This window comes from Staurois parvus, unplaced genomic scaffold (assembly GCF_062004578.1).
Source record: "Staurois parvus isolate SC_StPar_1 unplaced genomic scaffold, SC_StPar_1.0 ptg000151l, whole genome shotgun sequence".
Classification (NCBI taxonomy): domain Eukaryota; kingdom Metazoa; phylum Chordata; class Amphibia; order Anura; family Ranidae; genus Staurois; species Staurois parvus.
In genome coordinates this window covers 20,557,644-20,574,762 of record NW_028317947.1, presented here as the reverse complement: position 1 = coordinate 20,574,762, position 17,119 = coordinate 20,557,644, and the positions used below count along the sequence as shown (strand labels likewise).

Sequence of the window (17,119 nt, the reverse complement as noted above, 5' to 3'; positions counted from 1 at the left end):
GATTCCATGTTTTATTCTATTGTTAAATCACTTTGAAAAAGCCCCCCCCCCCCCAGCATTTCTAGCTGCAGCCATCTTTAGTGAGGGCAGCATTTACTTTCTGGAATCAATCTGTCCTTAGCTCAGGCATGCAGACAGAGAAATTCCATCCTCCCGTCTCCAGACTATAGAAAAAAAATGCCCATGAAGACTCCTGGGGTGTATGATATAATTTTGGCTTAAGCCAGAAACCAGGAAGCCACTAAAGAAATGTAAAAAAAAATTTAAAACAAGTAAATATAATATAACTTCCTATCTATTTACTAATGCTAGCAGCATAAGGATTACAAATAGTTAATGTTGATTTAAAGAGTTTAGTTTAGCTTGAACTTTACTATTGCACATACTGATGTCTCTTTTTCAGCCATTCATAACTAATTATTTGTTTTGTTTATCTCTTCTTTATCCAAAATCCTGTTTTTTTTATTAGCGGAGGAAGAGAACATTTCTAAATCTAGTAAGTATGATTTTAAACAAATTTGAATAACTCCTTCAAGTTTTTGAATTTTCAAGTATTTGGTCACCAGAACAAATGGAGAGTTGAATCCTCCAAAAGCTGAGTTTTGGTTATAGATATACTATATATCCTTTCAAATATGGAATGGAGGGGCTACTTAAAAAAAGCAACAAAGGGTAAAAGGGTGTAATTCCTGCCATGAGAGTGAATCAAAACATCACAGGGGAGCAGTTGGGAGTGGTAAAAAAAAGTGGCAGGGTTTTACTGCCCTTCAAACGCTAGTGTGAACGAGCAATAAAAGATATATTCCTAACCTATGGGTATACTGTATGTCTTTAAAAATAAATGTAATCTACATTTTGGAATGCATTTACAAATACATGTAAAAATATATGTTAAAATGACTTTTTTTTTATAAAAGTCATTTTAACATATATTTGTAAATGCATTCCAAAAATGTAGATTTGTCTTTTTAAAGACATACAGTATATTTGAAATGTATTTTTAAAATATTTTTCATATATTATGTAATAAAAACACATTTCAACATGCAGTGTGTGTATATGTGTATATATATATATATATATATATATATATATATATATATATGTATATATATATATTTTTTTAAATATATTGAATATGGCCAAAATTGTAGTATTTCAAATATATGGCAATATATTTGGGAAGAATATTTTTAAAATATATTTTTCTTCCACATGGGAAGGTTTAGTTTTCCCCTGGTCTTTACTGTTGTCTCTTCTCTCATCCAGCATGGCCATGTTTAGTTTGGCTTTCCATCTAAGCTAACTTTGTTAGCAGTGTAAGGTAGTTTCTATAGATTTTGTTATAGAGAATCCACAGATGATAGAGCTCTCCTGCTGTCTAAACTACAGCCAGTTACAGTAGTCCAACTGAAAAGCCGAGCTTTGTCTGCAACAGCTGGGTGCAGTTAAAGACCTCACAAAGAGATATAAACATTCAAAGCAACTGAGTCATCCATTGTGGGCAGAGTTCCTCTTTATCTGTATGTTCATATTTGCTAATTTCACCCTCAGTTTCTTACACTGATCTATTTTCTTGCAGTTTTACCACCACACAGCACGGCAGTGGCAATAGTGGTCCTCTCTACCTTTGCCCTTTGCATCTTAGTGGTTGTAATCATCTACCTGTACCGGCGCAGAAAACTTGCAGCAGAACAAGGAGCATTCGAAAGTGCAAGATACAGCCGTGCCAGTACTGGGCCGGGAGGATCAGCTGATAAGAACATACTGGTGTCAGACATGGAAATGAATGAACAGGAATAAGAGAGGGTTGAAGTGACGTCATGTTAAAATTCAAGGGGGGGTTGGGTCGTTTAAGACTTTTAATTCTTCCCACTACCTGGTGACCATGGTAGTTGTTGATATTACAGAGGGTGCAGGATGCCCCCTTTACTGAAAATGGATTTCTACACTGTCAGTGTTTTTCGGGGGCTGTCGTACATTGCTGAGCAATGGTTTTCGAGTTGCTCCGACATCAGGAAGCCTTAACGGTACCGCCATCTTACTCCCAGCAGTCTCCTTACCATTGTAAACTCAAAGCAAACCTTTCTTTGAGACTGGGGGGAATAAACTGGGCTTAGGCTGTGTTCACTCTGAATTTCTGAGATCGACAAATGCTGTAACTTTGTGACCAAAATATAGTGCTTGTATTTCTTGTGTGGCACTGAGACTAGTACAGTGTTTTTCTAAGGAGTCTATTTTTTTCTTTTAATTTGCGGTGGAAATGTCTCAAGCATTTTCACAGCCATAATTTGTCTAATGCGTTTACTTATTATGATTGTCAGATTCCTCTAGTGGCTGTAATGTGGTATTTTCCAGAAATACTCCTATTAGGTAAATACAGAATTATGGCCACTAGATGAAGCTGGCAATCATAGGAAGTAAATATATTACACAAATTGTGTTCATTATTTGTGACAGCCGTGTGAATGCTTGAGTCATTTGCACAGCCATTTTTGTGATAAAAAGACCCCCCATAGTGTTGGACCTTATTCATCATGGTGGGATCTTTACAATGGTGGTTCATGCCTTCCCTCTGGATGATATTCTGCAAGATTCAGCATCACAGTCCACTGCTCATCTGAGGTTTACTTTTTCTTTTGCTCACAGTCATCACAAGAATGAAGGTGATGTTAGGGAATAGTCTTTTTAAGTCCTTGGCTATGCATTTTTTATCTATCCAGTCCACATAACACAACCTCAGTACAAAAAAAACCAAAGCTCCATTCTGCAAAAAACATACAGTGGATTCCTCATGAGTCTGTCAAACACATGAAGAAAAATTTACTAAAATTATCAAGTGATGGTCCATTCTTTCAGGTCTTAACGTCTAAGGTCTGATGCAGGGACAACAGAGATGCTCAGCTCTCAATTGGAGCTCTCCATCCTGTGCTTTGTTGCATCAATCATGATAGTGCAGCGTTGGAGCTGGACACAGCATGGCTCCTACTTGTACCACGTATCTAAAAAGCAAGCACAGACAGCAAATAATTTTCAGATAAAATTCCTAAAAAGTGATATTTAGAGTTAACACTTCTGCCTTTAGAAACAGTAGAAATCTATTCATTTTGACTGAGGTCCTTTCTGTGGGTGGAAATGTCAGTTACTGTGAGCTCCTGTAGCCATTTCAGAGAGAATGCCTTGATTAGATGCCATGGGTTGAGTGTTGAGGAGCGCCCAGGGCTAACGTTCATGAGGAGTTTTAGTCCAAATTTTTATTGGTATAGAACAGAGATGTCAAACTCAATTTCATTGCGGGCCGCATCAGCATTATGGTTGCCCTCAAAGGTTATATCTGAAAGAATATATAACCGTGTCTACTCTTTATCATATTAAATAATTGCCTCTGAATTTGATCATTACGGGTTTCAGTAATAACTTAAGACTTAAGCTGTGAAGGGCAAGTGCAGACCGGCATGGAGCCAACTCCCACTTCCATAGCAGATGATGCAAGTCTGAAAAAAAGGGTCGCATACTGCTGGTATTATCCACAAAAAACATTATTGGAGATAATCAGACAGAACATGGTTCTGCCATGGCGTTCTGTCTGGGCAGTCTCTAATTAAGTATCTTGTGGATAATACCAGCGGCGTGCAACTCTCCTTTTCAACGAGCATAGCATTGTGTTATTTTCATAATACTTGTAAGCAGATATTCAGAGCACCCCACCCCTCCTTACATCACATGTCAAGAGCCATACCTCCCCCAGTATCAGAATTCAAGAGATTCCCACCCTCCCTTACTTCACAGTGCACTCCCCTTACCTTGTGCTGCTGCCAGGGTGGAGCTGGGAAGCAGAAAGTGCAGGGTCTGGAGGAGGACTAGAGGAGGTCTGGAGTCTGCCGAATGCTGAGACAAGAGGGTGCTACAGCTGTACAGGATCTGTAGGGAGGTTCTGTCCTCCTCTCTGCTTCTGACTGCTGAGATGGGGGGCAGAGACAAGCCTCTCTGCGCCTGCACAGAGAAGCGCAGGATCTAGTGGAGGGTTTCTGCCCTCCTCTCTTCTGCCAACTGCTGAGACAAGGTGAGGGTGGAGATGTGGAAATATGGGGGTGCCGCAGTTGCAGGAGAGGTGAAATGGCTTGGTGGGCCCCATTTGGCCTGCAGACCTTGTGTTTGACACATGTATCGAGATAAGCTAACACATTTTGGAGGAAAAAGCCTCCCTCTACCTCAGGGCTGAAGCAGTGGATATGTTTGGATTAAAGGTGAGATTTAAAAAAGATACCTATAATGAGGTTTTATCTGAGCTGTCAGATTTGTTACCATGCAAGTTCTCTTGGAGGATTCATGTGCTTGGCAAGTTAAGGAGATCCATGTTAGAGGTGACAGAAGGCAGAGATCAGAATTAAAGATTTTACTTGACAACATCATAATGGAGGGGAAACATTTGGGAAACAGTGGACTAGGCTATGCTATGGGGTCACTACTTTATCAACAGGTTTGTTTATGTTTGTTTGTCCATTCTTTCTCTGATGTCTCATTAGTAATCCTTAGCCTTATGGCTTCTATTTTTTTTCTACAAGGACCAAAATCATGCCATTTTGCCACTGCTGTATATACCAGTTTATACTGCATGTTGTCAGCAGTAAAAAAAAACCATGTAATATATGCTAAGAGTGAACACAGCTAGCCCTTGCCTTTAAAGCCACCAGAAGGAATGTCAGTAAGTGAATATCAAATATGAGCCGAAGCTAGCTTGTCTGCTACAGCCCCTTGCCTCCATGAGCCATGTTTGCTAAAGTGCACCTTCTGGTAGAAAGGCAAGGGTTAATCCAGGAGTCCCACATCCAGAGCACCGTGTGCTTAAATGGGGAGTAGGCATAACAAAAAAACTATGTATGTATACCCATATGTCCGGGTATGGCGTATTGGTATATTTTCAATGGCAATAAACATGACTGCATTCACATTATCACACGTTATCTCTTATTTGTGTTGTGTTTGTGGATGACACTGGACCTCTCGGTAATCTTGCTTGAACACATATCTGAAATACCACAATAGACTAGAACAGTAGAATTGTTTAAAACCAGTGCATTTTATTTAAAAAAGATCCTTGAGCTCCAGTCAAGTCTCTTTGCCTAGAGTGCAATGATGATATCAATTTGTTACATGAAAAAAAAACATGTATTAATGGAAGGAGAGCCAGACCAAAGGATAAATAATTTATTAGTTTAAAACTGGTTCTTATGTTAACTAAAGCCCTGATGAAGGAGGAGTTTTTTCTGACCCCTGAAACTCAGTTGTTATTAGTGTAAACTAATAAATTAATTTGGACTCTTATTATTTGAGATAAAGGAAAGTATAAAACTGCAGTGAGCGCTCTCAATAATTAGCAGCTGAACATTCAAGGAAAACGCATAAAAGTCCCAAGAAATATATATATGTAAAATGCAGCACTATTAATATATCATAAGTGGTTGTAATGGTATTAATAAATGAATAATAATAATAAAACACAGTCCAGTAAAAGGTGCTCGTTGATTCCCGGTGCAAATGGTAGAAATGCGCACTAACCAGAAGCATATAGGTAATATGTATGCTGTGGTAGTGTGTATGCTCATACACACTACCACAGCTAATCTGAGCACAGGCAGCCCTGACTGATTCCTGTGTCAGCTCCTGAGAGGGGGAACTACATCTTGGCAAAGATTTCTCTGACCTGCCGGACCACATCTTCACCACACGAGGGCACTTGATCTTCATTCTTTCCAGTTTTTCCCGTGATCAGACCAGAAAGGAGAGGGGAATCCTCAGGATATTTACTCACATGCGGATTACCTATACGCTTCTGGATAGTGCGCATTTCTACCATTTGCAACGGGAATCAACGAGCACCTTTTACTGGACTGTGTTTTATTATTATTATTAATTTATTAATACCACCACAACCACTTATGGTATATTAATAGTGCTGCATTTTACATATATATCTTTTATTATATGGTTTGACACTTCTTCCATTAGTTACATAGTTGGTCTGGCTGAAAAAAAGACAAAAGTCCATCCAGTGATTTTTTTTTTCCAACAACCTTCTGGGGTACCCACCGGAGGGTAGCTTTATCTGTTGTAAGCAGCCTAGCCTGAGCCAGTGGGCTCTCCATATGTTTTTGTTCTCTCATTACTTTGTATGAACTCACATCAAAGGCCCAGCTCCTCTTGGATGCTTTTTTTTCTTCATCAGTTTGCTGCAGGCAGGAGAGAGCATTTTTTAAAGTCTCCTTTCCCCGGTGATGAGTAACTTTGTAGCAAGTCACATGGTGAGAGGCTGCAACAGGATCTGATTTGTGTCAGGCAATTGCAGGGGCGGACTGATCATTTGGAAACTCATGCACTGCCCAAGGGCCCGGGGTCAGTAGGGGGCCCCATGAGATGCCCCTGGTACCTTTTTCATAGGCTTTTTTGAGTTTGGGTAAGGACACAGGGGCCCCATGATCCCCTATTGCCCGGGGGCCCCATGAGTTGCCAGTCCACCCCTGGGAAATTGTGTTCACAGTCCAAAACACGTAGCAGAATTCGCAGGATTGTGCCATCTCTGAGCCAGAATCTCAGCCCAGTAAGTAGATGGTGAACCCAAATGAAGCATCTTTCTGGAGAAAGAAGCAGATGAAGATATTGTCATGGGGAGCACTGTTACACCTAGCATAAGTGCACATAAAAAAAAATACCTCTGATGCTAGGTACACTTTAAAGCGCTACAAGTTACACGTACATATACAAAAATCTATTTGGTGGTATTGTGCTGAGCTTTTAATATTATTCTTAAGTTAATTAAATATATTTATATATTTTTAAAATGAAGGTGGTATAGTAGGAAGTGTTTAACATACCATTTTGTTGTCTCCTTTTGCCTAACATGGCTTCTTTCACATTAGCGGTACTGCTTACAGACAGATAATTGTCCTTGGACCAAGAATGATCACCTGTCCCCAACCACATGTCCCCAGCTGGACGGTGCACCTAGCAGTTTGAACATTTAAGGCAGTAGGCGCCCAGGGACGAATGCCTGAAATCAAGGAGTCTGCGTCTCGGGCATCTGTCCTTCACGCATACTGCAAAAGAACCGCTAGGTCAGTGGTTGTCAACTTATGAGCTAAAGAAGGACTCAAATGTGGCCCCTGACATCACCAAAGGGCCACATCTAATGTTCAATATATGTATTTCTTGAGAGGACTGAGAGAATCTGCAGATCTAATAGAGCAAATGAGGGTCAGAACATGTGGATATTTTCTGCTGGGTATTCTACAGAAGACAATACGGAACTGGGAACATGTTACATGACACTAGTAAAGATCAATATGATTATCCTAATCAATGTTCCCACCACGGACTGCTGAGGCCCGAGGGCCACACATAATATATCAAAGGGCCACAGGTTGGGCACCAGGGCTGTAGGTGAACCACCCTGTTGTAGCAGCTGTTGAGGGTGGCCCTGTATATTCTGCACATATGTTTATATATGCCAACCAGTGATAGAGGAAGCAAAGGGATTCATTAATTTCATCAACTTCCTCCTGACATTGCGGCTCTTTCTCTCTTTTCTCCATTCTGTTGTCACCACTGAAGTGGAGAAACAATGAGCGAGATACACTATATTGGCAAAAGTATTGGTCGGCCTGCCTTTACATGCACATAAACTTTAATGGCATCCCAGTCTTCATCCATAGGGCTCAATATTGAGTTGGCCCCGCCCTTTGCAGCTATAACAACTTCAACACTTTTGGGAAGGCTGTCCACAAGATTTAGGAGGGTGTCTATGGGAAGGTTTGACCATTCTTCCAGAAGCACATTTGTGAGGTCAGGCACTGATGTCAGACAAGAAGGCCCAGCTCTCAGTCTCCTCTCTAATTCATCCCAAAGGTGTTCTATCGGGTTGAGGTCAGGACTCTGTGCAGGCCAGTCAAGTTCCTCCACCCCAAACTCACTCCTCCATGTCTTTATGGACCTTGCTTTGTGCACTAGTGTGCAGTCATGTTAGAACAGGAAGGGGCCATCCCAAAACTGTTCCCACAAAATTGGGAGCATGAAATTGTCCAGAATGTCTTGGTATGCTGACGCCTTAAGAGTTCCCTTCACTGGAACTAGGGGGCCAAGCCGAACCCCTAAAAAAAAAAATCCACACCATAATCCCCCGTCCACCAAACTTTACACTTGGCACAATGCAGTCAGGCAAGAACTGTTCTCTGGCAATCCGATGGACGTGTCTGGGTTTGGCGGAATTTGTCACTCCAGAGGACACGTCTCCAATGCTCTAGAGTCCAGTGGTTGCGTGCTTTACACCACGGCATCTGACACTTTGCATTGCACTTGGTGATGTAAGGCTTGGATGCAGCTGCTCGGCCATGGAAACCCATTCCATGAAGCTCTCTACGCACTGTTGTTGTGCTAATCTGAAGGTCACATGAAGTTTGGAGGTCTTTAGCTATTGCCTCTGCAGACAGTTGGCGACTTCTGCGCATTGTGCGCATCAGCATGCGCTGACCCCGCTCTGTCATTTTATGTGGTCTACCACTTGGTGGCTGAGTTGCTTTTGTTCCCAGTTGCTTCCAATTTGTTATAATCCCACTAACAGTTGACTGTGGAATATTTAGTAGCCAGGAAATGTCACAGATGGACTTATTTCACAGGTGACAACCTATCACGGTACCACGTTTGGGGTCACTGAGCTCCTGAGAGCGACCCATTCTTTCACAGATGTTTGTAGAAGCAGTCTGCATGTCTAGGTGATGATTTTATACACCTGTGGCCATGGAGGGGATTGGAACACCTGAATCCAATGATTTGAAGGGCTGGCCCAATACTTTTGGCAATATAGTGTAAGCTGCACAAATGGGAAGTCAGGTGCTTACACTACGGTACTTTATTAGCTACTTTAATACAGCACTATAGCCTAAAAGATGTCTACAGTGTGGTTCTCTCATTCTGGGAGGGTGTCTATAGACATCCTCCCAGAATGTGTCTCATGCACACCCCCTGGCGCTCTGTGACTGCTGTATCCTTTGAACACAGCTCTTCACAGATTGTGGCAAAGGGCCAATCACAGCAGCTGTTTACCATGTGATCAGCTGTGTCCAATTACAGCTGATCACACGTTAACAGACTTGCCGGTTATCGGCAGTCTTTTCCTCATACTCTGTGCCCGTGTGAGGAAGAGACAGCCGATACCTGGCAAGGTTGTCAATGCTTTGTTTACACTGATAATCAGGGTGTTTATCATCAATGCTCTGATTATCAGTGCAGCCCTAGCAGTGCCATCTATCAGTGCCATCTATCAGTGCTGTCTCATCAGTGCCATATCATCAGTACCCATCAGTGCAGTCTCATCAGTGCCATATCATCAGTACCCATCAGTGCAGCCTCATCAGTGCCATATCATCAGTACCCATCAGTGCAGCCTCATCAGTGCCATATCATCAGTACCCATCAGTGCAGTCTCATCAGTGCCATATCAGTACCCATCAGTGCAGTCTCATCAGTGCCCATCAGTGCAGTCTCACAGTGCCCATCAGTGCAGTCTCATCAGTGCCATATCATCAGTACCCATCAGTGCAGTCTCATCAGTGCCCATCAGTGCAGTCTCATCAGTGCCTATCAGTGCAGCCTCATCAGTGCCGTCTCATCAGTGCCCATAAGTGCAGCATCATCAGTGCAGTGTCATCAGTACCCATCAGTGCAGCCTCATCAGTGCCATCTCATCAGTGCAGCCTCATCAGTGCCATCTCATCAGTGCAGCCTCATCAGTGCCCATCAGTGCAGCCTCATCATTGCCATCTCATCAGTACCCATCAGTGCAGTCTCATCAGTGCCATCTATCAGTACCCATCAGTGCAGCCTCATCAGTGCCATCTATCAGTACCCATCAGTGCAGTCTCATCAGTGCCATCTATCAGTACCCATCAGTGCAGTCTCATCAGTGCCATCTCATCAGTACCCATCAGTGCAGTCTCATCAGTGCCATCTATCAGTACCCATCAGTGCAGCCTCATCAGTGCCATCTATCAGTACCCATCAGTGCAGTCTCATCAGTGCCATCTCATCAGTACCCATCAGTGCAGTCTCATCAGTGCCATCTATCAGTACCCATCAGTGCAGCCTCATCAGTGCCATCTATCAGTACCCATCAGTGCAGCCTCATCAGTGCCATCTATCAGTACCCATCAGTGCAGTCTCATCAGTACCCATCAGTGCAGTCTCATCAGTGTCATCTATCAGTGCCCATCAGTGCACCCTTATCAAACGCACATCAGTGAAGAAAATGTACTTATTTGCAACATTTTAAACAGAAACAAAGAAAAGTTTTTTCTTCTCATACTAACAGTGGGGAATTTTCTGCTCCCGCTGGCCACAATCCACACCCCCCTAAAGTTTGAAGGGCAGTAAACTGGCCCTTTGTTTCAAATGTTTGGAGACCCCTGATCTAAGGAGAACAATGTGTCCACTGTGTTTACTGTACAGTACCCTGTGTGCTGCAGCATAACCGTTCGGTGCAGTACATAAAATTAGGCACTAGATGGCGCCGCTCCCCACGGCATAGACTTGTATGAGGGAGTTTTCCCGCCTTCAGTCACCGTGAGGTAAATGAGAGGAGTGGGACTTTCCTCAGGACAGGTGAGCATGGACAGACTACAATTGGGGACATTTTTACCTCACATTTTTGTCACAACTATGCCTATTTCCAGGGACTTAAAGTCCCTTTTTTCAATTTTGACTTATTTCTTCTAAATTGCACAGAAAATGTACTTATTTTATGATTCTTCATCATTATGAGCTCATGCCATTTATGTCATCCTATTCTGTCCTTTTTAATTTTCATGGCTAAAAAGAGGAGAAAGGAGTCAGTATTCTCTGATAATGTTCCCTGGGTCTCCTCAGTGTCTATAAGCCGGCACTAGACTCGGTTGCCTCATGGCACGATTCACTTGAATAGTTCGCGTTCTGTGGTGGAATCGGCCGCCAAATGGGGTCCCCCCCGTGGTTTTATAAATAGGCTATTCTTGCCGTCAGCACGTTCCATGCACGCTTCACAGACAGGAACGGTCCACCACTGCTTGAACACGGGGGAGCACGGTTTTCCAGAGGATCGGTGGATCAGGTGAGTATGAGCTTAGTCCTCACGCCTAGAAAAAACAAAAGCAGCTGATCCATGCAGTGGGGGCAAAGCATGGTAAAAAAAAAATTCTAACTGGAGTTCTGCTTTAACCAATAGCCACCTGGCCAATAGCTGTTTGGCGGCCTGGCAAAATGCTGTAGATTTCCGGGTGGACGCCATATGGCGTTCTCCCGGGCATGCGCAGTTTTCGCGCTTGAAGAGCCGGGCAGCGGCGTGATCTGTCACCGGTCGTGCACCTCGGACACGGCCGATTACAGATCTGAGTATCGGCCCCCCGTTGCCGGTACCATGTGACCTGCTGTGACCAATCACAGCAGGTCACATGACAGTTGTATACAATGGATGGCTTCATTCAGGCCATTCATTGTATACTAGTGTCTAACTGTGAATGGTCGCAGCGATCACATGCACATGTCATGTGATTAGCTGTGGCCAAATCACAGCTAAGCACAAAAAAAAAAAAAAAAAACCCTGAATGAATCGATGTCATTCAGGAAATGCTTGTTTATAGCAAAGTAATTCTTTGCTATAAGCAAATTGGAGAAGTGATCGGTATTTTTTTTTTTTTTGTACACAAAGTAGTACAATGTTACTATGGTAACATTGTGTAAAAAAAAAACAAAAAAAAAAACACTGATCACTTCCCCAAAGTAGTACAATGTTACTATGGTAACATTGTACTACTTTGGACATAGTGAAATATGAAAAAAAAAACTTAAAAAAAAAGAAAAAAACTAATAAAAAATTAAAAATAAAAAAAATTAAAAAAATATATATATTTTTTTTTTCATACTGTCACCAATCAGTGTCCCTGATCACCACCATGCCAGTTATATGATGACGCTGTACTGCACTGGTGACAGTATGTAAAAAAAAAAAATAGTGAAAATTATTTTTTTAATTTTTTCATTTTCCGAAAAATGACAAAAAAAATACAACTTCAAAAAACTCGCCATGCCTCTTATGAAGTACGTCGGACTGTCTACTTTGCAAAAAGGGGTCATTTGTGGGATATCTGTACTGTTCTGACATTCTTGGACCTCAAGAAATTAGATTGGCTGTCAGTACTTCAGGATTGATCAATATTCAGATCTACACCATAGTTTGTGAACTCTATAACTTCCCTACAAGCTAAAAAATACATCCTAATTTGGGTTATTTTCACCAAAGACATGTAGCAGAATACATCTCGGCCTAAATTTATGAAGAACAATTATTTATTTGCAAACTTTTATAACAGAAACAAAGAAAAACGTTTTTTTTTCAAAATTTTCTGTCTTTTTTTGTTAATTTAGCAAAAAATAAAAACCCTGGTGGTGAATAAATACCACCAAAAAAAAGCTCTAGTTGTGTGTAGCCAAACTAAAATTTTATCATTTTCTTCAATGTTGTATGACCGCGCAATTGTCATTCAAAGTGTGAGAGCGCTGAAACCTGAAAAATGGCCTGGGAGGGAAGGGGGTAAAAGTGCCCGGTATGGAAATGGTTAAACTCACTTCTTTCATCATCTCAACCTTATCTTATGTAACTCTAAATATTTTTTCATATATGAGTCAAATACATTTTTAAAAAATACATAAGTAATGATTTTATTGATTAGGCTTAGAGTAAATCTGCCATTAAAGTGTAAGAACTTGTCCATGTAGTGGTCCATATTGGAATGAACTGCAGATGAGGATGGAGGACTTCGGATTCTGTAACATCTTCACAGCAAATACTTTTCGTAGAGCTTTACAGCCCAATTTCAGTTGAATTAACATTTTTAGGTGTCCTGGTTGTCTTCTCTAGAACCTGTTAAGAGAAATATTTTGTCATAAATTTTACATAGCGGCAGTTTTTGGCTTATCTTATTCTTCAGAGGCCAAGTAAAGGCACTAAGGAATATTAGAGCACTATGGTCTAACTCATTGGTCTCCAAACTGCAGCCTGGGGGCCGAATGTGGCCCATCGCTTTCCTTTGTCTGGCCCTTGGGGCACAATTTCTTCCACTGACACCAATGATGGGGCACTATTCCTTCCACTGGCACCAATGATAAGACACTATTCATCTCAGTGACATCCAGGGGCGGACTGACAACTCATGGGGCCCCTGGGCAATAAGGGATCATGGGGCCCCTGTGTCCTTGCCCAAACTCAAAAAAGCCTATGAAAAAGGTACCAGGGGCATCTTATGGGGCCCCTACTGAACCCAGGCCCTCGGACAGTGCCCGATTTTCCAGATGGTCAGTCCGCCCCTGGTGACATCAACAATGGGGCACTGTTCCTCCCACTGACACCAACCATGGGGCACTAATACTTTCCCTAATACCAAACATGAGACATTGCATATTTCCCGATAGAGCAAAAGATCCGCTCCAGGTGAGTGCCGAATCTGCATAACCCCTCCACAGACATGCAGGTGGTGGCCCAATCCGTGATCACAGATGCAATGGAAAAACAGAATGGTTGGCCGCACAAACAGCGATGTGGTGGATGAAATCCTTTATTGGAATCCTTTACATGCAATATGATAAGAACATGACAGCTCCAAGACAGGACAGAGGAGCAGTAGACGCGTTTCACACGAACACATGATTATTCATCACTGATTTTGACTATAGTGATGCGTTCGTGTGAAACGCGTCTACTGCTCCTCTGTCCTGTCTTGGAGCTGTCATGTTCTTATCATATTGTATGTAAAGAATTCCAATAAAGGATTTCATCTACCACATCGCTGTTTGTGCGGCCAACCATTTTGTTTTTCCATATTCCCCCTGATTCCAGGACATTTTCTACTCCCAATGGCAACTGTCTGACCCCCCTAAAGTCTGAAGCACAATAAATTGGCTCCTTGCTTAGAAAGTTTGGAGACCCGTGGTCTAACTGAAAAGCATGGAATTGTCTGATTGGGTAGCTGCTGAAATCACAAAATTTTACCAGTTAACAAGTTTACCTATTTCTTTGCCCATTCTCATCCCTCATGTGGTTTCAATAGCCTAGATTACACAGAAAGTGTTATTCTCCAGACGCTTTCCTGCGCCAAAGGGGAACAGCCTGGCGTACAAGTGAATGACTTTATACAGCTGTACTCTTGAAACTTTAAAAAGCCTTGGCGTTTACTCACGCACGCACGCTCATCAAATATGCTCTGCGAATGCAAAATCTGCATGTTCGGAAAATATGTTGCACATGCAAGGGTAATCAGCGATGCAAATAACATGTATAAAATAGTGAAGCGCTCCCAAATTACCTAAAAAAAATTCCCTCTATGCATACCATGAATACCAACTGAACTTAAAAGTAATCGATACCATAAGGTGATGAAAAACATATAAACTAAGTCTATTAGTGAAAAACTAGAATACATAAACACCCCTCATATATACCAATTACTATTGCCTCATAATTAATCTGTGATGGAAAATAACAAATATAAATTCTTGATAAATACTCAAATATCAGTGATAAAATCAATTTTCATAATAATACTAATTCATAATAAAAAATGTGAGAAATCGTGATAAATTGTGACAAACCTATAGATCAAAATAAATAGTGATTCTTCAACAAAATATGTAATACATATATCCTGTGATAAACCCTATAACAGAATAAAATTAAATAGATAACTACTTAATTCAGTGATAAAATAAATGAACTCAGTGTCCAGAATAAACTCAAAAAGTCCATGCAAAATGTGAAAACACTCTGTGATCTTCACTTCTAGTGCTCAAAAAGGAATCCTCCAATGGCAGCAATGCCTGCTCACCTCCCCTCCTCGACCCACAGGGCCACAAGGCAAAAAAACCTCCTCAAAGGCAATCCTTTTACTCCAGGCAGCTCAGCAAGGGACCTCAGGACTTCCACTCCACCTCCTCTCAAACGTCATATAGGACACAAACAAAAGCTTCCCATAGTGTAACACCGTTTATTAGGAGTAATTTGGCATAACATACTTTTCCCACTCACATGTAATCCTTGTATACAGCGCTTTCCACCTCACATCATGGGTGTATTCTCATACAGGGAGGGAAACAAATATGGCCGCTGCGTCCGGACAAACGTCCCCACGTGACCGGAAGTGACGTAATCTCGAACTGGGAATGGCGTGGATTAATTATGAGGCAATAGTAATTGGTATATATGAGGGGTGTTTATGTATTCTAGTTTTTCACTAATAGACTTAGTTTATATGTTTTTCATCACCTTATGGTATCGATTACTTTTAAGTTCAGTTGGTATTCATGGTATGCATAGAGGGAATTTTTTTTAGGTAATTTGGGAGCGCTTCACTATTTTATACATGGTATTTACGACTTATTGGTTGAGGTTGAGTGATTGCAGCTGGTAGATAGGGGCGTACCCATATCAAGCGCAGGAGGATATCCCCCCCTTGTAGCGATGCAAATAAGCATTGGCATTTACATCCTGTCCTATCCTCGGGTGACAGTGCTGCCTAAAGCTGGCCATACACTAACAGAATGTCACTCGCAATTTTTCATTTTAAGAAGAATTTGTTCAACTTTCAAATCTTTTTTGGTGGTCAAGTAAACGGCTGTTTTTGAACACAGTAACAGGAAAATTTGAGAAGCGTGAAGGAATTTTTTTTCTCCAGTGAACATATGTGGTTTTCATTCGAGAAGGGCAATTCATTCCAAAATCAAATATTAAAAGCAAACAGAATTTTGAAGTAGTTTCAAGCGCTGTTCGCCAAGTCATCAAGTGTATCAAGAATTTTCCTACAAATGTTCGTATGAGCATTCATTAAAAAAATCTACTAATGTATGGCCAGCTTTAGTAGCTCCCTAAGCAGGGGCAGCATTGTCACTATAGGAAAGCGCACTCCCATGGTGCACTGCAAACTGATGTGCTAGCACACAGCGTCATTGTGTTCTGCTTGTTAGCTCACACTGAGACCTGCCTACAGGACATATTTTCTCATTCAGCACCAGCCAGAACCCCAGTAACTGATAGTGGTGGCATGAGGAAGCAAGGAACCTGTAGTCCTGTGCCAGCTGCTACGTCAGGCAGGAAGCTAAAAAGAATCCAGAAAGCAACAAAATATGCATAATATTGTATTAATTTTACTTTGAAATGCTGCCAATAAAATATTGACCTTTATATGCATTTATCACCTAACCAGTTGACGACCACCCTACTGCTACAGGGCAGCCTCTGTATGCAGAATCATGTATATTTCCTGGTAGGACGTGTGCTCACACCCCCCTTGCCGCTGCTTCTGCTATGATTAGTCACAGCAGACGCCCATCAGTGGGTGCCAGCCAATGGATGACATCTGACACTTGCTGATCAGAATGGAGAGAGACAGAACACTGCTCTGCCTATCTAAACAAGACAGAGCTATGTCCTGTCAGTGTGTTGGATTTTGTTTCCGTGCAAAGCAGGGGATAAAATCCAGCACATCCCTTAATAAAAACACCACAAAGTACACATATAAACACTGGTTAGGCACACAGTTAACCCTTTGATTGCCCTAGATGTTTAACCCCTTCCAAGCCAGGGTTGTTAGTACAGTGACAGTGTATATTTTTAGCACTGTTCACTTTATTTTGGTCACTGGTTCCCACAAAGTGTCAGATTGTCCGCCACAATATTGCAGTCCCGCTGATTGCTGTCCTGCTGATTGCTGCCATTACTGGTATAAAAATAAATAAAAATTCCAGTATATATGCCTTAGTTTCTAGATGCTATAACTTTTGCACTAACCAATCAATATATGATTATTGGGATTTTTTTACCAAAAATATGTAGCAGAATATATATTGGCCTAATTTTATGAAGAAAGATGATTTTTTAAATTTTGTATTGGATATATTTTATAGCAAAAAGTAAAAAAAAGTTTTTTTTCTCATAATTGTTGGTCTTTTTTGGTTTATAGCACAAAAAAACCCAGTGGTGATCAAATACCACCAAAAGAAAGCTCTATTTGTGGGAAGCAAATTACATCAATTTAATTTATGTACAGTG

At 41.4% G+C, this 17,119-nt stretch overlaps 2 protein-coding genes across 3 annotated transcripts in view; one reads left to right on the top strand and one right to left on the bottom strand.

The window, feature by feature from the left end:
- MRC2 (mannose receptor C-type 2) overlaps positions 1-4,954 on the top strand; it is a 74,334-nt gene extending 69,380 nt beyond the window's left edge. Inside the window, exons 29-30 of the mRNA XM_089674609.1 lie at positions 470-496; positions 1,583-4,954. Coding sequence (XP_089530735.1) covers positions 470-496; positions 1,583-1,803 — 248 coding nt within the window. The 3' untranslated portion in view covers positions 1,804-4,954. The remainder of the gene's footprint in view (positions 1-469; positions 497-1,582) is intronic.
- A 7,760-nt stretch (positions 4,955-12,714) lies between these two features.
- Positions 12,715-17,119, bottom strand: part of MARCHF10 (membrane associated ring-CH-type finger 10) — a 43,705-nt gene continuing 39,300 nt past the window's right edge. For both annotated transcript variants that reach the window (XM_089674607.1, XM_089674608.1), the window contains one exon: positions 12,715-12,943. In XM_089674607.1, the coding sequence (XP_089530733.1) occupies positions 12,915-12,943 (29 nt within the window). In that variant the 3' untranslated portion in view covers positions 12,715-12,914. The remainder of the gene's footprint in view (positions 12,944-17,119) is intronic.